Consider the following 24,961-nt stretch of genomic DNA (forward strand, 5'->3'; position numbering starts at 1 on the left):
TATCAGCCATGCTGGCTTGGTCTGACAGGAGTTTGAATTCAACCACAACTGGAGGGCTACAGGGTCCCTCATCCCTGAACCACAGTATTATTTGCTGTGTCAAAACGCAGTTTGAGATTTCAATGTTTAATGTGCTTCACCAGGGCTTGTCTTGAACATTTATTTGAATTTTCTGTAAAGGCTAATATGTACCAGTGCATCGATCCATGTACATGTTACCTTAATGTTTTTAAGGACACTCTGACTCACATTTCTAGGTAGAGAGGAGAGTTTTTGAAAAAGAGACAATGCAGCATTTATACAATGTTTTCCCTTAAAGAAAAAACTGCCCAGATTATTATTATAATCACCTATTCTTAGTAAACTCTACATGACAATACATAAAATATCACTTTCACACAAGTTCTCAGAACCCTGAGATTAAGCTTTAAATGCAGGGACATTTGTCACAATAGGTGCTTTTTTCCCCCCATTGAGAAAAAGAAATGCTCTATTGTTTGTTATCCCTAGGAGCAAAAGACAGGGGAATAATTGAACTTATGCAAAAGAACCAGCATTTTAAATGCACATATGCTATAATAGTCCCTGCTTTTGACAAAATAAATTTCCCAGACAAATGGCAGAACAGATGCATTAGTCATCAGTGAACTGAACTGTCACTGAGAGGCTTTAACTCATTTGTGAAATCTCGGTTAAAAAAGAACTTTCCATGAGCTAAGAACCTTCTTCCCTGCCCCTGCCTTAGGATATCACTCCAAAATTAACTGATAATTTAGTTCCTAGATGATGTTTTACCGTTGGAATTCTGCAGTAATGTGGCGGCATGTGTGCAAGAGGGATAAGGCATCTGTCTCACCATGAGACATTGGCAGAGTATAAATATTTACTGTGCCACCAGTTCTTAAGCTACTTTATACTGTATTATGAGCTCCAGAAAAATAACCTGTTGTTTCCTACATTTATTTAGTCTGTTCCCACACTTTTTCGTGTGGCCAGACCTACACTGCTGTCTTCTCTTTTTCTGCTACACCCTTTGAGCATGGGTAACCACAATAACACATTTTTAAAAGATGGCAAGCTTACGTTAGGATCGCAGACCCTCCAAGTGTCTCTATTTTCCAGGCAGGTCCCTGATTTAGAGAAGCCATCCTACTTTCTGGTTTCATCCTGGAATGTCCCATATTTCCTTAGGATGTCTCTATTTTCATTGGAGAAATGTTGGAGGGTATGGAGTTATCCAGGAGTGTAGCAACGGGGGGGGGGGCGATAGGGGCGGGGCTCCACTCTGGGTGGGGCAGCGCCCCCTCCCCACCTCCACCGACGATGGCCGCCGCTTCCACGGCGCGACCGCCATCGCAGGGGCGCGCATCTCCAGCTCCAGCCTCCCGGTAGCAGGCTTTCTACCAGGAGGCTGGAGGCTCGGCTTTGAAGTCACAGGGGGGCGCTACCCTCTATGTAGTGCGTATGTGTCTTTACATAGAGACGCATGCGTCGTTACATAGCAACAGCCCGCCCCCGGGTGCACAGCAATTTGCCGCCCCGGGAGACACGGTGGCTTCCTACGCCACTGGAGTTATCCAACCCCTGAGCTGTCTGAATGCAATCCTCTATAGGGAAGCTTTTTAATCTTTAATGTTTTATTATGTTTTTGTATATGTTGGAAGCTGCCCAGAGTGGCAGGGGCAACCAAGTAAGATGTGTGGGGTATAAATAGTTAAATCATCGTTATGGAATGGGATGTCCCTATTTTCATCAGAGAAATGTTGGAGGGTATGGGGTTGGGGAACCTTTCTTAGCCCAAGGTTTAAATTACCTCTGTGGGAATCTGTCAGGAGCGGCACTGCAACAGTAAGCAGGGCAAGAGTAACTAAAGTGCCTCGTACCTTTATTAAGTACATTTCATCACTGTCTGTATGTGGTCTCCAACTTCCCTCCAAGCCCCTTGATTTTGCACAGAACATGACAGAGAATTTGGACTCCTGAGAATCTAGACTTTCTTTTTTAAAACAGTGAAAGGTACTTTTTCCACTGCACTTGTGGCATGGAAGATTGTTACAGATAAAACTTTCCTGTCTCAGTCTGGAAAGTCCAGATTCAATGTAAATGATTTAGCCTGGACGTAACATCTCTGTTCCACATTGTAACTGCAGCAAAAGAAGCATAGCATGAAAACATCAATCAGCAGTCACAAAGTTTTGGCTCTTTCAACAAGTCTTTAGGGCATAATTCCAGCTGATTTTATTATAATATTTTATTTTTAGATGTGGAACTGTTGGTAATTATATGTGCATTTTTCCTCTTTCTAGTTTTGGAAGCTGGTCTTAAGCATGTTTCAACACACTATTAATGTAATACGAAATCTGGTCCTTTGGTGTCAAACATTACATTCCTAGGTGCAAAACTAAAAATGTAAGGCGTGAACATAACTGACAAAATGAGTACTCAAAAACACACATATTATACAGATAGGTTTGGTCGGCAGCTGGGCTTGGGCCATGGTTCCTTGTTCAATGTGTACACAGTGGCAAGCCCAGGTTTGTTGCTGTGTAATGTGTTGAGATGAGGAGCAAAAAGAACTATGTTATTATCTAAATGGCAGCATTTAAGAAGGTGCAATTTCCTCCAGCAATTGAAGTTTGATATTACTATAATGGAATAGCATATCGATCAAATAGCTAATGCCACAGAAGGCAGAATCGGGATTCAAGATGACCTTAACAGATTGGGGAACTGGGCTGAAACAAAATGTTGAGTTCTACACTTAGGCACAAACATGCGCTGGATTATGGAGAAAGCTAGAGAGTTCCAGAAAAACGTCTACTTCTGCTTCATTGACTATGCAAAAGCCTTTGACTGTGTCGACCACAGCAAACTATGGCAAGTTCTTAAAGAAATGGGAGTGCCTGATCACCTCATCTGTCTCCTGAGAAATCTCTATGTGGGACAAGAAGCTACAGTTAGAACTGGATATGGAACAACTGATTGGTTCAAAATTGGGAAAGGAGTACGACAAGGTTGTATATTGTCTCCCTGCTTATTTAACTTATATGCAGAATTCATCATGCGAAAGGCTGAACTAGATGAATCCCAAGACGGAATTAAGATTGCCGGAAGAAATATCAACAACCTCAGATATGCAGATGACACAACCTTGATGGCAGAAAACGAGGAGGAATTAAATAACCTTTTAATGAGGGTGAAAGAGGAGAGCGCAAAATATGGTCTGAAGCTCAACATCAAAAAAACCAAGATCATGGCCACTGGTCCCATCACCTCCTGGCAAATAGAAGGGGAAGAAATGGAGGCAGTGAGAGATTTTACTTTCTTGAGCTCCTTGATCACTGCAGATGGTGACAGCAGTCACGAAATTAAAAGACGCCTGCTTCTTGGGAGAAAAGCAATGACAAACCTAGACAGCATCTTAAAAAGCAGAGACATCACCTTGCCAACAAAGGTCCGTATAGTTAAAGCTATGGTTTTCCCAGTAGTGATGTATGGAAGTGAGAGCTGGACCATAAAGAAGGCTGATCGCCGAAGAATTGATGCTTTTGAATTATGGTGCTGGAGGAGACTCTTGAGAGTCCCATGGACTGCAAGAAGAACAAACCTATCCATTCTGAAGGAAATCAGCCCTGAGTGCTCACTGGAAGGACAGATCATGAAGCTGAGGCTCCAATACTTTGGCCACCTCATGAGAAGAGAAGACTCCCGGGAAAAGACCCTGATGTTGGGAAAGATTGAGGGCACTAGGAGAAGGGGACGACAGAGGATGAGATGGTTGGACAGTGTTCTCGAAGCTATGAACATGAGTTTGACCAAACTGTGGGAGGCAGTGGAAGACAGGAGTGCCTGGCGTGCTATGGTCCATGGGGTCACGAAGAGTCGGACACGACTAAACGACTAAACAACAACAACAACACTTAGGCAGGAATGACTAGCTGCACACATATAAAATGTGGTACACCTGGCTTGTCCCATTTCAGAATCCTATCAGAGTTCTTTCCTTCCTATTAGTTTACTTCTTGTTCTTGGCATTTAACACTGTTGTCTGCCAAGACCCCTAGACTTTTTTCACATGTACTACTGGCATTGAAACATGTTTATCCCTCTGAAATTTTTAAAACAATTGGAAGTACTGTATTACAAGCTTGTTGCTTTAAAAAAAGAGAAACCCTTATCTGACTTTATGTAGCATTGCCATATTTCAAAAAGTAAGAGACAGGAAACCCAAAAAACTGTTGAGCTTTTTTAAAGGAAAACTTGAAAGATGTTGGGCTTTTATTGGACAAACCCCAAGGTTGTTGAGCTTTTATTTTACAAAAACACACGAAAAATGTGATTTTTCTATTGACTTGCTTAAGATCCAGGACAAAGCACCACATTTTAGAAATTCCCCCTGGATGTCATTTCTGCCTTTGAAATCCTGGTAATGTCTGGAGAAACTTGGACATATGGCAGCCCTACTTTATTATGGCTTTCCTTCCCCCATCTGTCCGAAAACAAAGTAGTAGAGCGGTCTTTATTCCATAGTACTTTTATATCTTGCTTCACCCACCACCAATATGCCTAATCCCCCAAGATTCTTCTCAAAGATGATGTGACCCTTGATGGGGGCGGGAGGAGGTTCCAAACCCCAATTTTCTAATTTAAGTTGACAAGATTTTAAAACTCAGGAATAAAAGTTGCCCTGATCCAGATGGGAGATTTAACCCTTTTATTCTAAATAATTTCCCTTCCCAATTAACCCCCCTTCAAAATATGCCTCTTGTAGCAAGGAGCAGCTTTAGGAGCAATTTTCAGCAGGAAAATGGTACAGATACAATATTTTAACCCACCACAGTGCCAGGTTTGATGCAGGCATGGGTGTTTTTTTGTTTTGGGGTTTGTTTGTTTTTAAAGAATGAGGTCTAAATATGCTATTAACATGTCAGGTCAAAATATATTATCCACAGCTGGGCTGTGTCCTAAAATAATGAGTAGTCACACCAAGGCGTGTCCACCATTTTCTATCCTAAAAAATAGACAAATTTGAGGGAGGGGTGAAAAGATTAAGAAGTGGACCCCATATTCTAAGGGCTTGGGCTTAAAGGCAAACTGTCAGCACAAGAAGATAGAATGTTATTTCCATAGTTCTTCCAGAGTAAAGAATCCGAAGTACGTCTGCCAGTTGGCCTATAGCTCATTGCGGTACTTAGTAGACTTTAGTGCTGGTGCAAAAAAAGGCAGGCATTGTTAGAGAACTCTCTAGTTTTCCCAACAACTTTTGTTTTCAAAATACTTGTACAGTACTATGCTAAAATGTTCCTTGCATAATGCCAGTTCTCAACCCACATCTAATTATGGTTTTGGCTTTGATGCATTTTTGTGGGTGTGTAGAGAATGAGACATAAGTAAAAGGTTAGGTCATGTAAAGCAATGATCATAGTCTGCCTTGATGTTAAGAACATGTTTCTCTTTTAGGTGACTATTCCACAACTGCCATTCATCCTGAATATAACATGCAGAGGAGTCAAACTCCTATAATTGATTGCAATCAGCATTGTTCTATGAGACTGAGCAGCTGCAGGGGCTAGCAAACCTTTTGCCAAAAAATGAAGTGAGAAATAGCTAGAAAAAGCAATAGCTGGTTTCAAGACCATCAGACAGACCTTCAGCTAATAAGGAAGCATTTGGTGAACTAGTTAGCTTATGACTTCTAGGACATTTCAACATGTGGCCTAGAGTGCACGTCAAAACTTTTTGCATGCTTTTCTCCTAAAATCAAATATAGAAAATTGTAAAGGGTTTGGGCTTAATGTTTTTTCCACTTTCTGAAGCCACAAATACTAGGGCAATTTCAAAACTGAATCATAAACCTCAAAATCACACACTCATTTGGCAGGGTGTATCTGGCCATCTTGACGACATCCAAAAGATATATATTTTCTAACTCAGTAAAACACTGACCCCACTTCAATAGATCAAGACAAATTTGTCCTAACTGAAACACTAATAGCACATCGACAAAAGGCAAACAAGTATTTTGGCCATTCTTTTGCATCGTGTAGATTATGAACAGGTGTGTGTTAACTCTCAAGGAATATGGATTTCTGAGAAATTGTCAGAATAGCCATCTTCTGCTTAAGCAATCCCCCAGTACCTTGCAATTCTCAGTTATACTGAATCCTTACAAATAGAAGCAGGCCATAGAGAAATATTTTGTGAAACAGAATTAGTCCTATCGATGATCAATAGATGCAGTACCACCATAATACTGAGGTCCCTGCACACACACCCCAGTGTTGCCCCATCCTACAGTAACTAAAGTTATTCAAATCAATAAGATATTCAACCTACAAATCATAAAAAGAGCAGCCCATTCAACTATCCCATGTCCTAAAGTGGCCAGAGTCTGATGCCAATGGAAGCTTGCAACTTTCTCATAGGAATTTGGTTGGCCACTTAACAACCTGCTGGATTAGATGGGCCCTTGTCCTCATCCAGCAAACTCGGCTCATGTGTTCTTCAACCCCCCAAAGGAGCAAACAGGCAGCAGCCCTTATGCCTTCCCCCAAACTAGTAGGAATCAGTGACATACTGCCTCAGAATATAGGGGCTTCATTTAGCCATCGGGGACTAATAGCTGCTGATAGAGCTGTGGTATCAAAAAGTGTGTTCGTTTAAACATGGTCAAGAAAATTTTCTTAAAGTACTTTTTTATTAATAGTCAAGAGAAGTTGTAAAAACAACCTTAAGTATAAAGGCACAGGAGACAGTTTTGATAATCAAATTAAACAGTAACTTACAGTACAAAAGACAATTTTTATGCACATACAAACCCCAAACATCTCATTCAAAAAATATTTCACCATTATTCGTGGGCAATGACTAAAAATATAAATTGTCCTTGTACAATAAATACTTGATAGGTGCAAATTGAAGGAAACTTATTGCTTTCCACATAGGTGTTTTCCCTGTAGACTGAGAATTGTGGACTCCTTTTGTCATTGGAATCCTGCTTCATGAGCACATTTTCCAAGGGGGAATATGGACTCCAACCCCAACCTCACAAGGAACATTTGGCAGTTGAACTGCCTCAATAGCTGGCAGTGGTTTGATTGTTTGTTGTGTTGTTTAAAGCCTACAGCAATCATCCATCTCATTCATCAGAAATTGTGGGTATTAAATTAATATTGTGAATAAAAGGCTTTCCATGGCAGGCTAGTGTTTAGTCTCACATTTAGGTTTTGCTCGCAAATTGAATCAAAATAAAGCCAACATAAATGCTATGTGACTACAGGCAAAAGAATCCAGGGAAAAAACCAGCCAAAATTATGCTTTCTGAAGTAAATGGGATATAAACAGAATTAAATCTAAATCACTTCTGTAGGACTTGAACATGCCTAATGTGCTATGGGGTTGTGCCATAATATCAAAGGTGAAAGGGGATCCCGAAGCAAGAAGAATTATTCCAGCAGAGAACAGCCCAATAACAAAACTGGAATAAATTTACATTGTTGAAACACAATTTGAAAATGAGCAGCTGTATGTTAGGACTACGCAGACCAAATAAAAATGACATTTGAAAAAAATCATTTCAAACTTTCTGGGATAATCAGCATGCTTTCAGAGTTTTGAAACAGAATAGTTTCATCATCCCTTTTCTACTGTTTTGCTCCATCTGTCCAGATGAATTTCTCAACACTGATAGTTCTCAGAATGTGGAAACCCCTCTTATTCCACCCCAGTCACTGCTGTCATAAGAAAAGCACTCAATAGTGCCTCTTGCTCCTGAGGTCAGCTCTAAAAACACCAGAAGCACAGAGTTCAGTGTTGAAGCACTTCCACTATGGAAATGCCTGTCAATTTTAGACACTTGCTTAAGACTTTTCTGTCCACATGCTTTTTCTGAAGTGTGACCCCCCCCCATCTGTACATACCATTGAGCAATGTGATTTATTTTTATACTTTGTTTTTGTAGTTTTTAGTGTATATTGTATTTTTATGTTGTACACCGCTTCGGCAATCTTTTGTTAAAGCGGTATATAAATCTGCTTAGCAAATATAAAACAAAAACTGTAGCTAGTCAGTACTTCCTAGAACCAGAAGGCTTTTGAATTTCATCACTCCAATCATGAGAACCTCTGCAATTGCTACCATGTGTAAAGAAAAGGAAAACAAGCTTTATCAGTGATTGAATTTCTCATTCAGGTTCCGATCTGTGGGAGCAATTTCAGGTGCACGGTAACCATTACAAGACTGAACTGAAAGACTTAATGCAATGCAAGGCCTCTACAGTAAACATGAGTACTATTAAATAGCCAACCCTATGGTTGAAAGTTCCGTAAACATCATCACATTGCAAATTCAGCAGAACTGTGAATAATGCAGAACAAATGCTAGCCTGCTAGGCATTTTCTCATTCACATGTGGAGTTTCCTAAGCTTTTAACTAGTAGCAAAGTTTCTCCTAAAGAATGATCTACAAACCCACTGAAATCTAAGTCAATGGATTAGTATCACTACAGTACAGATTTAGGTGACTAGAGACGCACAACCATTTTCTTTGGCTTATGATTTACTATACTAGCAAAATGGTATTTTGTCTTCATTTTAACTAGTTGTACTGCTTTACTCCAAACTTCCAACTATCTTTGTTAGTTCTCAGATCATGATTCCCTGCTGAATAATTATTTTCACCTAATGGAATAAAGATGGAATTTTACAGTTAACCATCTTGTGAAACATTACCCGCAGTAGAATTACAAAGAATTCAAATGTAATGGTTATGTCCACGCAATATTTAAGACTGCTTTTATAAGCATATCCTTAATAAGGCATACAAACAGTAAGAAACAGTGGAGAGAACTCAACATTAGAATAAGCAGAGGAATTCTGTACTCAAATAGCGCACAGTATTCAAACAAAGACCCACTAGTTTTTAGAACTATGAGAGAGACCTAGGGATTATCAGTATGTATGCAAATATCAGTTTAGTAAATTGTATGCATGGGAGGGGCAGAAAGAGAGAGGGGGGGAGAGGGAGAGAGAGAAATGACACCAGAAATAAAAGCCTTTAAAACAGGCGAATATAACTTGACTTTCCAAGTTACGTCAGCAGTTTCACAAAATTGTGGAACTGTCTCAGATTTATGTGAAGTCCTATGGATGAGAGTCAATCTTGTCATCTGACCCAGTCAAAAGTAGTTCAGGTTGCAGTGGGATATGTAACCTTGCCTGTTTACGCAGAGCGTTCCCCATATACCAGTAACAAGTTTTTCTTTGATGTCCATAACTTATTTTCTCCATGTGCCTTTCCCCCAGGATCAAAGTTTCTGGCCACTATGAACTAGCTCACATTATTACTCAGTCGTCCAAGGTATTCGCGTAATTCTTTTGCAGCTAGGAATCTACCATATCGCTTCTTTGGATTGGCACACTCATCCAGCAAGGCCTCAAGTCGACCATCTTTGGCAATTTCAGCTGGAGGGTCATGAAGAAGACCTCCAGATGTGCCACGCCAGGTGGCATGTCTTGATAAAAGGTTCTGGCAAATAGCATAGTAGTTGTGGTCCACAGTGACACGAGTGCACAAAATCTCCTTTGAGAAAGAAAGACAAGCTTCCTTATCACAGTCATCGAACTTGCTTTCATACCAAACATCCCAGTTTTCAGGTTTGTCTGTGAAATGCATAAAAAGAACAAACAGTAAGAAGCCCAGAAAGCAAAGAATTTCCTGATTCTAAAGCCTGAATATGAAAATCTACCCCAAGTTCTGAATAGTCTGTCTGAATGCAATTTACAGAAATAGTGTACCACTAACATGAAATAAAGTTTGCACGTGAAATATTAGCTGTTTAAGGGGGGGGGACTACAAAGAACCTTAAGGCAAACCTTCTCATGGGGATTGTTCAAAGCATTATATGTTTCAGAGAATTGACAAAGTGTGGTTTCTAAGATTGTCTAGGTACATGCATATTACTATGAAGAAAAGGTAAGAGCAATATTGTGAAAGTGACCACAGGCTACAGGGATTAAAAATGTATTAAATAAACGTGTCAGAAGTGAGTAACTGTTCTCTTGCTTTTTGTCTTGTACAGGATGGAACAAAACTCAAGTTCAGGTTTCTTCAGTGTGCCCATGTAGTAACGGATTTGTTTCAACATGTTCAAATATGAGCTGCTACATTTGTTATTTAATAATTAACTGCTGCATTAGCCGAACTGATAAATTCTAAAGCATTTTTAAAAAACCTACATCAGGCATCCCCAAACTGTGGCCCTCCAGATGTTTTGGCCTACAACTCCCATGATCCCTAACTAACAGGACCAGTGGTTGGGGAAGATGGGAATTGTAGTCCAAAACATCTGGAGGGCTGAAGTTTGGGGGGTGCCTGACCTACATCTTAAACTATTCATATGCAAAACAAGAACCAACAGTCTTGGGGGTGAAAAAGAAACCAACTTACTTTGCTTGATTAACCTTTTATCTGCCACCAAAACATTTTCAGCATCCACAATGATGACCTTCCCATCTCTAGGGCCTACTGCGAAGTTGTCAAAGCTGACATCAAGGAGGTAGAGTGCAAATTCAAAGTCATTATTTGTCAGCTGCTCAGCTATTTCCATTAACTGCCATGCCAGGTCCACTCGTTTTTCCCATGAAGCGCTGAAGTAGCTCCAGAGTTCTTCTCCCACATAGTTTACAGCCACCATTCTTCCACATGCTCCTAAATACTTTGCAAACGGCCAGCCCTCATCAGAAGGAAAACTCTGCAAAGGGAAATGCATTTCATTAATATTAACCACAAATACATTTGCAGCTTAAAAATATGTGATGTTTAGAAGCATTTAGCTATCTGAGATGGCAGTGTTGTTCATTGCCTATGAGGAATTATTCATTGATTCCCCAAACACTGGGGTGGGGTGGGGTGGGGTGGAGAACACACAGTGGTCTGGTTTTTACCCAGTGCTAAAGAACAGGCACAGTATAATCTTGCATATCTATAAATTCTGCACCAATCCAGCAAAATAACACATTTGTTTCAAACAGGCCTGGGATTTGGTGAGCTGCTGGCACACACTGATGGTGTCACTATGTATTTGTTTTCACTTTGCAGATGATGCATCTTCTTTTGGTCCTTCAATTTGTCTAGAAGACCTGCATGAAAATGCCATATTAGTAAAGCAATTAGGTGAACATACCAAACACCCACACTTGCTCTCCAATTTCTATAGGTTTTTATCCCACTGTGTCCAAGAGGCTCTGTACTAGTTTACTTGAAAACAAAACTCCATGAGAATAGTTGGTGATCAGGGATGATGGAGCTGAAGTTCTGCAACATCTGGAGGTTAACCCTGGTGTAACCTATTAAAAGGCTCCCCCACCATTGTCCTCTCACATCAAGAGCTCTGTTCTTCAGATGTTCACAAAAAGTCCCCAGATGCTTGGTGCTGTGTCTCATTTTTTGTATGTCCCAGAGGTCTAGCAAAGAAACGAAGTACTTCTATGATTCAGATGTGCTCAATAGGTGGCAGTTGCCTGGATGGCGTGCTCCCTACTCCCTTTACTTCAGAGTTGCTTTCAATTTATAATTCCAAATTATTCACACAAAGCTAACTGTGTTCTGTACAATAAAGGTAAAGGGATCCCTGACCATTCGGTCCAGTCTGGGGTTGCGGTGCTCATCTCACATTATTGGCCAAGTACAGCTTCCAGGTCATGTGGCCAGCATGACAAAGCCGCTTCTGGTGAACCAGAGCAGCACACGGAAATGCCGTTTACCTTCCCGCTATTTATCTACTTGCACTTTGATGTGCTTTTGAACTGCTAGGTTGGCAGGAGCTGGGACCGAGCAACAGGAGCTCACCCCATCGCGGGGATTCGAACCGCCGACCTTCTGATCAGCAAGCCCTAGGCTCTGTGGTTTAACCCACAGCACCACCTGCGTCCCTTTGTTCTGTACAATACTGCTGTACAATTGTTCTACCACAGGAAGTGAATATAAAACATACCAGGTGTTAGCACACCATTATTTGCATTCAGCCACTTGGTAGGTCTAAAATCTACTTTACTCTAACTTTGATCAGTTGTAGATTCGCTGTGCTACTTAGCAAGCTACTGCAAGCTTCCAACTTGCTAAGTCAATGCTGATCACAGTTGATTGCCACTTGCCAAATACTGGTATTATTCACAGACAATTTACCATATTCAGGCATTACCATAGCACACTAATATTAATATAAGCATATTGTCCTTGCATTGCCTGCTATATATATATATATATTTGACGAAAGATCCAAACAACTAGATGCACACTACAGCTGCTCTGCTAACTCAGAAGCAACCATATTTAAAATTACTCATCAGTAGGACAAGCAAGCACATGTACGTTTCACATTGTTCTTCTGTTTATTGTATTAAATAGCAGCAGTAGGCCAAATATCTTGCATACTCAGCACTAGCGACATCTCCTTAATTGTAAGTGCAACAAATCCCAGCAACAAATTGAGATGCCAAAGAGCAGCTTGGCAGTTTGGCTCTGGGAGCTCTGGGTGAACCACCCAGGAATTTCCTGGGTTTTGAATTAGTGCCGAGTTTATATTAGCCACATACTTTTGTAGTACAGCGAAATGAACATTGTCATTCTTTGCATGGCCACAGAAAGCCACAGAGGCCTAATCTTTTTTGCTCAGTTCAGCCAGGTGGCAAGAACAACTAACAAGAATGGGACTTTAACATGTGTTGAGCAGAGGAAAACTACATTCCACCTTTAATGGAAAACTCTCTTGGAAGAAGTCGGCATCTGCATAGAGCTCACAGCTCACATTAATAACAGTTCTGATGACATTTAGCTTATATCTGTTGCATTTGAATGATTCCTGAAGGCAAGTAAGGTTTGCCAACTAAACAAGCAAGCATATAGCTGGGACGCACAGATTTCTTGGTTTGCATAATCACACAATTCTGGTGCAAATAGGTATTCTGAAATGTCACATTGTATAGGCAGCCTTGTAAATAAGCTTACAAAAGTTACTAGCCTTTTTTTTTTAACTAGACTGGTAAGATTGTTTTTATATCCAAAGAAATTAATGTCATGTTCAGATCATCCTGTCGGCATCAACCTCTGTAAATATGGCACAAGTAATGCATTATTATGGGCATCCTAGCAGCAGGGAGTGGTAACCAAATTCAAGCTCTAAGACAGGCCTCCTCAAACTCGGCCCTCCAGATGTTTTGAGACTACAATTCACAACATCCCTGACCACTGGTCCTGCTAGCTAGGGATCATGGGAGTTGTAGGCCAAAAACATCTGGAGGGCCGAGTTTAAGGAAGCCTGCTCTAAGAGGCAGCATACTGCATTTCACGAGGATCACCCAGCAAATCATCTGCATGGCCTCTTAACTTCAATGTAATGCCAACTGCCTGAACAAGCAGGGTGCTGCTGCATACTGCTCAGGAGATTGCACTTCTCTCTTTCCTGGCTTCTTTCTTCAGTGCTCAGATTGAGCAAGCAAAGGATTTAGCTTACTCCCTAGGTAGTAAATAAAATATATGATTGCATTTATATCAATTAGTTAGCATATGCTTCTGTTTAGGATATACCTATATTACAAAATAGTTGTATCAGTTGCGGTATTTGATTAATTTGTTTGATTAATTAATTAATCAGGGATGCAAAAATGGATGCAGCCATAGGGTCACATTGACAGCTGAGCAGGGCTGCCTAATTGTCAATCATTTGACATTGTGTGATTCACAGTTAAAGTATAGTCGTACCTTTGTTCTCAAACAGAATCCATTCTGGAAGTCCGTTCGACTCCTGAAAATGTTCAAAAACCAAGGCACGGCTTCCGATTGGCTGCAGGAGCTTCCTGCACTCAATCGAAAGCTGTGGAAGTCACATCAGACGTTCGGCTTCCAAAAAAGTTCCCAAACCGGAACACTAACTTCCAGGTTTGCGGCATTAGGGAGCAAAAATGTTCGACTCACAAGGCGTCTGAGAACCAAGGTACAACTGTAATGGGAGCAGGCAAAAGTTTGACCTTTGGGGCCAAATTCAAAGACCTGGCAGATCCTAATCAGGCCCACGGGCTCAAAGCTCTTAAACTGCTGATTCAAATCAATCCACCCTGCTTGACTAGTTGTACACTTGCTCAATACTAAAGTTGATCTGACCTTAAAACAAGCATCCTTGTAGAACACACTTTGCAGTGTTACAATCTTGAAATTAAGTTCTACAACAGCATCATAGTAATTTATTACTCACTATCATGAAAGAGACAGCTACGCTTACATATTACCTAATCAGGTGTAATTGCAAGCCCATGCCTAGTCATATCTAGAAACATCTCATATTTAAAATATGAAAAATCAGGAACAAGAGTATTATAAACAATAAAAATAACAAGCCAAAGGTCAAAGGAAAGGAACTTAAAATTAAAAATGTACTCCAAGGCACTTGTGGCAGTTATGCTATTTAAATTCATTTTGGAAATTTAAATCTCAGTCAAAAACACCTGCATTGTCTTGCTAGACAACCAAATTCACAGCTCTCAAGCAAGAAATCATAATTACTTTTCCACTGTGACAGGACACAATCAGATGAAGAATGACTGCTAAGAACAAGGTAAAAATACAGCAAATAGAAGGACAAATTTTTTTTATAGAAAACCTGTCCAATTTTAGGCAAATACTTACAATCCTATATAGTAGCAGTACTGTATTTTTATGTCAGTTTTGGATTCCTAGCTATAATAGATCACAGAATATTTATTACAGATTCTTGCTGCAGATGCTTGTGAGTCATTGATCATTTAGATTGGAATACCCAGCAAATTCCTCCCTTAAACTCCCCCCCCCCCATAGCAGGCTGTTTTACCCACAGAAGTGTATACTGTTTAGTGATATAAATATGAAATGTATTTAGGTACACAGATTAGTAAAATTAAGTAGAGCACTGAGCTTCTATCACAACACTTGGGGATATAGATGAGACACGCTGTTAAAAGATGTTTCTGTAATAAAGCTTTTCCTCTGGCCTTGACAATCTCTTCAAATGTAGGTCAAGCTTAAATAATCTCAAAACTAGCTAAAATAAAGGCTGTCTGTTGTGGCAATGTGCATTTCATAAGTACTGCCACTTTACAAGTAATCCATACTCCAAATAGGCTTCAAACTAAGCTTCCAATCTCTGATAAAAAGTCTTATAATCCAAGAATCACTACAGTTTAGTGGATTATTCGAGACACATTTCCCATTATAAAATCAAAGATCAACCTTCTATTTAGCGCCCAGTCATGCATCATTTAGTCTGATCACAATACTGTATCTAACATGTGAATCACATTCAACCTGCTCCTTAATCATCGGCATTCTCTTCAAGATTCTCTTCTTATCAAGATTTTTACCCTAGCTTTTTATCAGTGCCAGTTACATTATTTAAACAATACTAATAAGTATCTGTACAACAGAAAGTCATTAACATTACCTAGCTCTTGTAATGCAAACAGTGCCAACTTACACACCTATTAAAAGTATGTTTATTTGACAAGCAATGGGTCTTTAAATGAACTACACTATGTAATTTTAGCAGGATTTCAGCAGATCAGAAGTGAACCCTGGAAATATTTGAAAGCAACTGGACTTTTTGCAGTGGTGGTTGGAAGAGAACTATGAGCTACAAGAACTGCTGAGTCATAATTTGGACATTAATTAAATGAATATCTTAACTGATATTGCACATAATTGGTGACAGAATAGAAAACCTGTTCTTACAATCCACACACGAAAAGGGCTAATGGAAGAGCTATTACTTATTACTTATGTATATTGGACTGCAATCCTACATGTCTACCTAAAACAATTCCACTGAAGTCAATAAGACTTATACATGCATAGGATTGTACTGCTAGTATTATAATTGGCACCTAGTGACCAATACATATTAGTTGTAATTTTAGAATCACGGAACTGTCGAGTTGGAAGGAACCATGAGAGTCAACTAGTCACCCCCCCCCACCCCCCGGCAATATTTTTCCCAACATGGGTCTCATACTCCTTTTAAAGCAAGCAATGATTAAATGAAACTTTTACTCATGGACTTCCGGGAGCTTGAGCTAACTGTGAGAGATTTCACCAAATTATATAATTTAGTCACTGACATATGACATTACTTCATCAATTATGGGTTGGATGCCTAATGTCCAAGATGTGTACATCTTTTAATTCATGTTTAACCTCCTTACAAACCAGAGTTGTGCTACAGAAAGAGAATTACATGTTCCAAAGGGGAGACTCACAGTGAATTTCCACCAAATAAAGTTCAGTATGTAGACTCAGTAAGTGATTACATCTTAGTCTAGGTATCTTACAGAGCTGTTTACAAATTGTAGAGCACTTTGTATCCAGTAATTATATGCACACCAACTGTAGCATGATCTATGTTGTTCTGTTTTATATGCAGAGTTTCATTACCGGTAGTTTCTCAGCAAAATATATTCTAAGTGGCGCAGAAAATTTTTATGCCGTTCTGTTTAGTGAAGGACCTGAAATGCCACTCCTCTTTAAACTGTATTTATATTAAACGTTATCTTCACCTACAAATATGCTTTATCAATTTAATTTATTATCCATGAACAGAAGCCATGTGTAACTCTAACAGAGAAAAAGCATAGACAAACCACTTTACACAGAAAGCTGCAACTGAAGCCATAGTAGACAAAACCTTCATGTCAGTTATCTTTGGGGGGAAACAGTCTAGATTTCAAGTTAATGGCTCTCCTTTAAGAAACTTTAAAGGCATACACCAGCTGGTACATACCAAGTCACTAAACAGTTCAAGAGAGCACCAGCTGTTCCAGCAGTCTACTTGATACTTCTTTGACAACCATTCTAGTTTGTGGAGGCAACTCAACTGTTCCTTTAGCATATTTATTGATATTTGCCAACAGGGCTGGGAACTCTTATTTTTTGTAGCAAAGATAAGAGCTGTGTAATTCAAGATTACTTATTTTATGCAAACATTACATTGCTCATGGAAGGCACTTAGAAGGTGCTTGAGGAAGGCACCTGTATTTATGATGCAACATCATACCAATATTTGGGCTTAAGATAACCTGTTCAGCTAGAATATACCTTCATGAAAAAATTATACCATTAACATGTGAGCTGGCATAGAGATGGCATAAATATACTAACATGTCCCAGATTGTTAGGCTACAATGCCAGGTCCAAGTTTCTTTTACTGTTGGCTATTAAATAAAAACATCCTTTTTCTTAACCAAGCCATCCAAATTTTTAATATGGCACTGTTCTCATAACATTGTTCTGATAAATACCTAGAGAAAATCTGAAATAAAATTAATCAAACTGGTTAAAAATTATCAACAGATTTTTACATTTAATGGTCTAAAAAACATTATTGACATGAATGCAAGGTTAAAATTACTGAAAGCAGTGAGTGTGTTGACTTTCATTACAGTGCCAACAAGTCTTCATTCTGACAAACAGCAATTTCAATAATGATGACTAGAAAGAAATTCACCAAAAGGAGGAAGACCTTTTTAAAAATTAAAGAAACAAGATATAGATACTTGCTTGCCACTATCACCTACACAATGAGACAAAGTAAAAACAGAGGTTGATACAAAAGTTACAAAAAAATGAGCAAAAGAACAGAATGTAAAATGTAGCACCATATGTACACCTTTATGAATACAGGCACCCCTACTTTTATGGTTGAATTTTAGAAGTATATAGATTAACCTACAACAGGGAAAGAAATAACAATTTTGCTATTCCTCTAATAGCACCCAAAGAAGACAATAAGCAGCTGTTGTGTATGCTCAGTTACTAAAATTAATTTCAAAAAACATTGAACTCGTATCATACGCATGATTAGTTTTTGAGTTAAGTCCCACTGATTTCAGTGACACTTATTCTGAAACATTTAAACTTATTCCACTGCAGCTTTGGGCTTTACTTTGGTTGTAAATGTTTTCAGGGAAAGTCCTGACTAGTTTTTGCAGACAACTGAGGACCCCAGCTGTTAGTGCCTGGATGTTTGCTTTCCTCTGTTCTCATGGCTACTGGCAGTCCTAGAAAAGGGTTTAAGGAGCCACATACTACACCAGGGGTCCCCAAACTAAGGCCCGGGGGGGGGCAGATGCGGCCCAATCACCTTCTAAATCCGGCCCGTGGATGGTCTGGGAATCAGCATGTTTTTACATGAGTATAATGTGTCCTTTTATTTAAAATGCATCTCTGGGTTATTTGTGGGGCATAGGAATTCGTTCATATTTATTTCAAAATATAGTTTGCCCCCCCCCAAGGTCTGAGGGACAGTGGACCGGCCCCCTGCTGAAAAAGTTTGCTGACCCCTGCACTACACAGCCCAATCCACAATGAGCTCAACTGTCCAATTTCAGCTGATTTTGTATGGCTGGTTGTACAGGAATGCAAATCTATTTTGTATCTAGTATTTGCTTAAGCTACACGAAGGAAATTTGAAAACAGCAACACCTGAAAGCATTTTTAAATAAAAAAACGTACAAATTCTATTGTAAGTACTTCACACTTACTGTACAAGCATTCCTGCATGTCAGCTAATGCTCTAAAACCATACAACGAAGAAAGAGACTTCAGTGGGAGACAGTATCCGCAGCTTTAAAACCAACAAAGACCCCTCTGGCACCTTAACAAGTCTGCTGAAGCTTGGGACACAATACACGTGTCAGTCTCCTAAATGTACTTATAGGACTTTGTTCAACAATCTCTCTCCGTGCAAGTGCTTCAGAAAGGATTCAGACCCAAATTTATTTTTAGGCAGGACCTGCAGTGGCAGCGCACAGGCAGGAAGTGGTCTCCATCTCTAGAGATCGTGGGATAGACACAGTGCTGGACTGATCCAGAAAAAGGAGGTTTACACGCTAACACTAAGCAGGCACCGTCCCAGCGATCTAGTGCGCAGCGCTAAGAGACGCGCATCGTGCGATCCCGCTTATACGGCGGGGCCACGCGGTCTAGCGAGGATGGGGAAGGGAGAGGAGGCGCCGGCGTCGCCTTCTTACCTGCAGCACGAGGGGCTCCGGGTTGAAGGCGAGAGTGATGAGAAGCTGCATCCGCTCCGAGTCCTTGAGGTTGCGGAGCAGGAAGCTGCCCGAGTCCTTGGTCTCGGCGTAGCGGCGAACGAGGCGGTCGAGGAGGCGCTGCGAGGGGCAGTGCACCAGGTCCGACCAGCCCTCCACGACGTCGGGGGTGAGGAGGCGCACGTCGCCGTTGATGCTGGCGAACTCGGTGGCGTGCAGGGCCTGGAGCAAGTCGCAGCGTCCCCTGCCGGTGGCGCGCCGGCAGATCTTGGCGTCGATGTCGGCGAGCTCGCGCGCGGAGCCCAGGCGCTTGAGGACGACGCGGCGGCTGCCCTCGCGGGGCTCTCCGTAGCGCGCGAAGTACACGTTCTTGACGTTGAGGAAGTCGAGCAGGCGCAGGCGGCCCCAGCTCTCCAGGCGCAGCTGCCCGTTGAGGAACTTGCGGCACCAGCTCGTGCCCCAGCAGGCCGGGCACTTGTTCAACTGCAGGAAGCGCCGCTCGGCCAGCTCGTTGCGCTGCAGCGAGGCCAGCAGCGAAGGCGAGTTGAGGGCCAGCGCCGCCGCCAGGACGCCCAGCACCGCCAGCTTCACGTAGCGGTAGAGGCGCCCCAACTTCAGCGACACCAGCCGGAGCATCGTCCGTCACCGCCGCCGGCGACCGACCCACTGGCCGGCCGGCCCCACCAGCCGGCGGGGCAAACCCCCCTCGCGGCGGCCGCCGCCTCCCCCGCCCCCCGCGCGCTCCGTTGCTCCCCGCGCTGCGGCTCCGGCACCAATAAACTCTCCAGCGCGAGGCGAGCCCGATAAAAGGGAGCCAAGTTACCGAGGGGAGGGAGGTAAAGGGGCGGCGCCGCAGCCGCCGCGAGCCTGCCGGACAGGGCCGCCCCGCCCCCCCTCGAGGGGGGAGGAGCTACAACAATAAGCGCCGCCGCCACACTGTTGTTCACGGCGCGCGCTTGCCAAGGGAGGCGCGTGATTTGGGGGGGGTGCGCTCTCGCGGTCCTACCGGTATTTACCACAAAACGCACCTGGGGAGAGGGAGGAACGGAGGGAGAGGACCGCCGCGGGCACACAGCCGGCCAGGCCGGTTCGGTGACAAGAAAGTATTGTTGGTAGTGAGGAGGAGCCAGCAAGCCGGGAGGCATTTTTTATTTTTTGAGGGGGATGGTGGAGAAGGGAGAAAGAGGGCGGGACCTGGTAAGCGCGAGCGCGCTAACAACACGGAATGAAAAATGGATTGGTTCGATCGCCGTTCCCCACCCCCACCCCTCCCACTCGCCCCTCCCCCGCCTCCCTCCCAGAAAGGCTATATAAGCTCCCTCCGGCGACTGGAGTGCCTGTTACTGATTTGTGAGAGACAGAGAGAGGGGAGTTTTAACCGGGGGGACGCCGCTGGTCCGCCATGTTGTCTTTATTGTAGTGAGGAGAGCGAGAGGGGCGGAGGGAAGAGGGGGCTTCCTGGGGAATCTTCACTTAGTTTTTGTGAGGATGCCAGAAAGGGGCCATGCATGCATGCATGTATATAAAATCTCTCTTTGCGTGTGGCGCTGCTTTCCACAACCGCTTTTATCAGGTCAGCGGGCGACTGAATGAAACATCAGTGAGAAGTGAAGCCTCGGCGGCTCGCTTTCGGCAGTTAAAGCCCAAACCTCTGTAGCGAGACACAAAGCGCGGCCATAGTCGAGTAGAAAGCTGCGGCAGCTGAAACGCAGCTCGCCTCTGCCCCTCAGCGTCCGCTCCGCGCAGGCTCCGACGAAAGTCTCCCGAGCAGGGATTTTAACTACAGTACACCGAAAGCGGGATTTCAAAAAAGGGGGGACACCACGATATATTTCTGGGAGCAGGAGTTGTGGAGGTGTTCGTCATGGAGAAGCGGGAGGGAGGGAACGCGACAAAATAATATTTAGAATTTGTCCCATCCTTTGCTTGTTCCTTGACAAACAAGAGCCATTAATAATGTGGTCCTTAGGGTTCAGATTTGAAGGAGACAAATAGGTTGGCAATAGGAGGCTGAAGAATATGAAAACAGCATCTATGGAAAGCACTGTTTCAAATATACTGCACCCTCATCCTCAAAACTATTTCAGTGGAATTGACATAATTAGGGGTTGTTGTCGTTTAGTCGTTTAGTCGTGTCCGACTCTTCGTGACCCCATGGACCATAGCACGCCAGGCACTCCTGTCTTCTACTGCCTCCCGCAGTTTGGTCAAACTCATGTTTGTAGCTTCAAGAACATTGTCCGGCCATCTCGTCCTCTGCCGTCTCATTCTCCTTGTGCCCTCCATCTTTCCCAACATCAGGGTCTTTTCCAGGGGAAAATAATTAAGGGTAGCATGATGTTAAGAATGCATTTTAGTTTAGGATGTGTAATTTTTACAGAGGTGGAAGTATACTGATATAAGTGTCAGTTGTAAAAACACCCTTAAGAAAGTATATTGGCATGTACTGTCTTTCAGCTTAGTAAAAGTTTGCTTGAAACAAACTGTGCTGAGACATTTCAGCATTAATGTGCTAAGCATTGTGACTATCCTGGAGGTGCCTGGTACGAGCTATATTTATGCAGTCATTCTGAGGACAAGCCATTGATAGTTTGCTAGTAGGGTGTTTGAGGAAAGCTGGCACCATTCTGTATTTTTGAATGCCAGGAGATCAGGATGGCTCTTGCATCAGTGTTAAGAGGCTAACGTGGCTGTGTCTTCTTTCTGATTTTGTGGGGTTCTGTGTTAAATGTCTATATAGAAAACAAAATGCAGATTTTGAGATATCAGTTACTAGACATGAGTGTGTATGAAGAGCTGGGTGGCGCTGTGATCTAAATCCCTGAGCCTCTTGGGCTTGCCGATCAAAACATTGGACATTCAAATCTGTGTGATGGCGTAAGCTCCCATTGCTCTGTCCCAGCTTCTGCCAACCTAGCATTTCGATAGCATGCCAGTGCAAGTAGATAAATAGGTACCGCTGAGGCAGAAAGGTAAATGGCATTTCTGTGCGCTCTGGTTTCCGTCACGGTGTCCCATTGCATCAGAAGCAGTTTAGTCATACTGGCAGCATGACCCAGAAGGCTGTCTATGGACAAATGCCAGCTCCCTCGGCCTGAAAGCAAGACAGCACCACAACCCCAAAGTCGCCTTTGACTTAACCGTCCAGGGGTCCTTTACCTTTACCTTTTACCTACAATATGTATAAGGCATACAGACCAAGGCTAACCTGAGACATACAACACCTCTGCAATTTTCTGATTAAAAGGGGGTTTCTGTGGTACACTACAACCATCTACTGGATATTGGCTGAAGCAACAAGACTGCTTTTTAGAGCAATATTTGGCTGAGAACCAGTGAAAGACAGGAAGTGACCTAATTCTCCTAAATCCAGGGGTGGGAAACATTTTTCAGCTGAAGGTCTGCATTTCCTTTGGGGCAAATGTCCCCCGGACACACACCAGTGCGTGAAGATGCCAAAGGCAAAAGTAAGCAGAGCAATTCAAATTTTACTTTTCAACAATATTATGCCTGACCAACTAAATACAGATTCAGCTAGTATGGAAAGCACATCAAAGTCGGTGCCAGCCATATCTCCAAAGGGAGAAAGTTTCATAGATGGAGGGAGGGAGAAGCAAGGCCAATTCTATCTGCAGTCCAGATGCGTTTCACTAATTCAATTCCTCAAAGAGCATCTAGAATTGGATGGTCACAATCATCCACTGCTATCCAATTGCATTGATAATTGCATAGCAGAGTTCACAAACCTCTGGGTCAAGAGGGGTTTGGGGAGGGGTATATGCACTATCACCTCTTCAAGAGTGGCAAAGACACACTCACCTCAGTCTAGACCCATTTGGTCATCTCTACCCTGGCTAGTACAAATCAGCCAAGAAGGTCAAGGGTTGAGAGGCTATTTAGTCAGGCAGAGCCCAGACACCATGCATACATCTAAAGCCCTAAATAACCAAAACTGATTCCATAATACCTGAGTAGATGGTGTTTAGACACCTCACCAGAGACTGTCATACCTATGTTGTCTGATATGTCATGGAGATGGTGCCTCACAAGATTGTCAGAGCAGCCAATTCAGGGTGGGGACAGTTGTTAAGAATTCCCATACCTCTCAGTGCATCTCTGCTGGACAACTACACTTGCATGCCACCCCAATCTCTGAGTGGTGTGAGATTCCAGGCATTCCAGTTGCTTGCCCAGGGTCCCTGTTTCCTTTTGGAAATGAGGCATAGTGCAGATTGTGGTGTCTTTGTGATATATGGTTTATTTACACACATATGTAACCTGAGCCTATGATAGAGGGGTTCACAACATTAACATCCCAAAAGGGTCTTGTTTCTCCCATAGCCACAGCCTTGTATTCAAGCAGAAACTGATGTGGAACTGTGGAAAAGTGAAGATTAGAAACACGAGAAACCAAAATAGATAGGTGCATCTATTCTAGTGCTTTATAAGAGTTGATTCCCCTTTGTGCAGTCCCAAAGTATTTTGGATTTTTTGATATTTTGTTCAATATTGTTGGTTTTATGGTTCTTGTATTGTTTTCTGTTTTTTATGTATAGCCTAGGGAGCCTTTGGGTTCAAGGATGGAGTATCAAATTTAATATAAAAAGGTGTTAACGTACATAAATCTTCCTTGAATCCTCTTTTAGTAAGTCCAACAGAAATGTTCTAAGGGAGTTTTAAAGCAATATCTATTATGTACCTGCCTCCTTTTACAGAAATGTCATACTCCCTGTGAACAGGGAGACCTTATTTGGTCTCTGTACTGTAATTGTAAAGAAAGTATTTTATGAGCAGTTCTCAACTGCATGCTATCACCCAGCCACATGTGCTTTTACTTCAAAGCAGGACTATAGCATATTTTTGATTGATGAGCTCTGGAACTGAATAAATGTTAATCAGTTGATTTCTTCACTTTACATCCAGACACCTTACCATATATAACCCCCTTCCAAATCTGCACTACATTTGCATAAGTGACACTCACCGTGATATGCCTGATTAAAGCAGGGATGGTATAAGTAAATTATGCATAAGTGGTGGGCCCACTGTAGATACTTTAGGTTGGATAACTAATGTGGATGGTTTTTTTTGGGGGGGGGGGGTTGTGTGTGGTCATGATATGCATGTACATTTGGGGATTATTTTCTGTCAAATGGCATTTCAAGAGATTTTTTTTTTAATGATATGGAAGCAGATAGAAAAGATGACCTTTTATTAAGTCTGAATGTTGTGCTGGTATAGAACGTATTTGCATGATGATCTCAGTGGTTTCTTCAATTTTCCATGTCCCCATCTTTAGACTACCTGGCTCAGCTCTGACTAGTTCCAAAAAAGACAAGCCTGGCTACTTTGCTTTGAAGAAGATTTCGTTGTATTTTGTGTTCTGTTTCATGAAAAGATTTTCATGGATGGAATGAAACACTGAACTCCAGCAGAGTGCAGATGCATAAAATTCACCACCACATACCAAACCATCACCACAGGCTTAGCTATTTCTCCTCAGAGCTAGCAGAGCAGGAGTTTCATATCCTCTGACATTATGAACAAAAGTTAACATGTTGTTTGCTGTCTGGCTGCATAACTACTTCCATCCCGTGGTTTCGCCTTAACAAGCTTCTAGCTATGGAAAGGACTTTGGCATCTTTGAACTTTGTTTAGTAGTAGATTTCCCTGCCCTTGTTATGAGTATGAATGTGAATTCATCCTAACAGCCATCACAGATCAAACACCAGACAGCTCTGATGGTTACCACACCACTTCAAAGTCAATACTCTTCTGTAGAAGAAGTACACTTGATCAGTTGCAAGTCATCAATAGGTGTGCAAACATGGACAAATCAGTTTTTGTTCCTGGGTGTTAACTGCTAGCAAGGACATGGACGCCTAAATGTCATA

At 42.0% G+C, this 24,961-nt stretch overlaps 1 protein-coding gene across 1 annotated transcript; it reads right to left on the reverse strand.

The window, feature by feature from the left end:
* Window positions 1-7,879: 7,879 nt before the first annotated feature.
* On the reverse strand, window positions 7,880-19,866 carry DIPK2A (divergent protein kinase domain 2A). The gene is made up of 3 exons (XM_035133301.2): window positions 19,050-19,866; window positions 10,447-10,750; window positions 7,880-9,659 (listed from the first exon to the last, which is right to left on the reverse strand). The coding sequence occupies exons 1-3, from the start codon at window positions 19,701-19,703 to the stop codon at window positions 9,328-9,330; spliced, it is 1,290 nt and encodes a 429-aa protein (XP_034989192.1). The 5' UTR covers window positions 19,704-19,866; the 3' UTR covers window positions 7,880-9,327.
* Between the last annotated feature and the right edge of the window lie 5,095 nt (window positions 19,867-24,961).

Source organism: Zootoca vivipara, chromosome 5, assembly GCF_963506605.1.
Source record: "Zootoca vivipara chromosome 5, rZooViv1.1, whole genome shotgun sequence".
Taxonomy (NCBI): domain Eukaryota; kingdom Metazoa; phylum Chordata; class Lepidosauria; order Squamata; family Lacertidae; genus Zootoca; species Zootoca vivipara.

Bases quoted from the DNA above. Each gene is read 5' to 3' on its own strand.
- DIPK2A (XM_035133301.2), bottom strand. From the start codon at position 19,703: ATGCTCCGGCTGGTGTCGCTGAAGTTGGGGCGCCTCTACCGCTACGTG. The intron at 10,751-19,049 runs GTAAGAAGGCGA...TTCCCTTTGCAG, and splicing joins CGGAGCCCCTCGTGCTGCAG to AGTTTTCCTTCTGATGAGGG. The intron at 9,660-10,446 runs GTAAGTTGGTTT...TGCATTTCACAG, and splicing joins TAAAAGGTTAATCAAGCAAA to ACAAACCTGAAAACTGGGAT.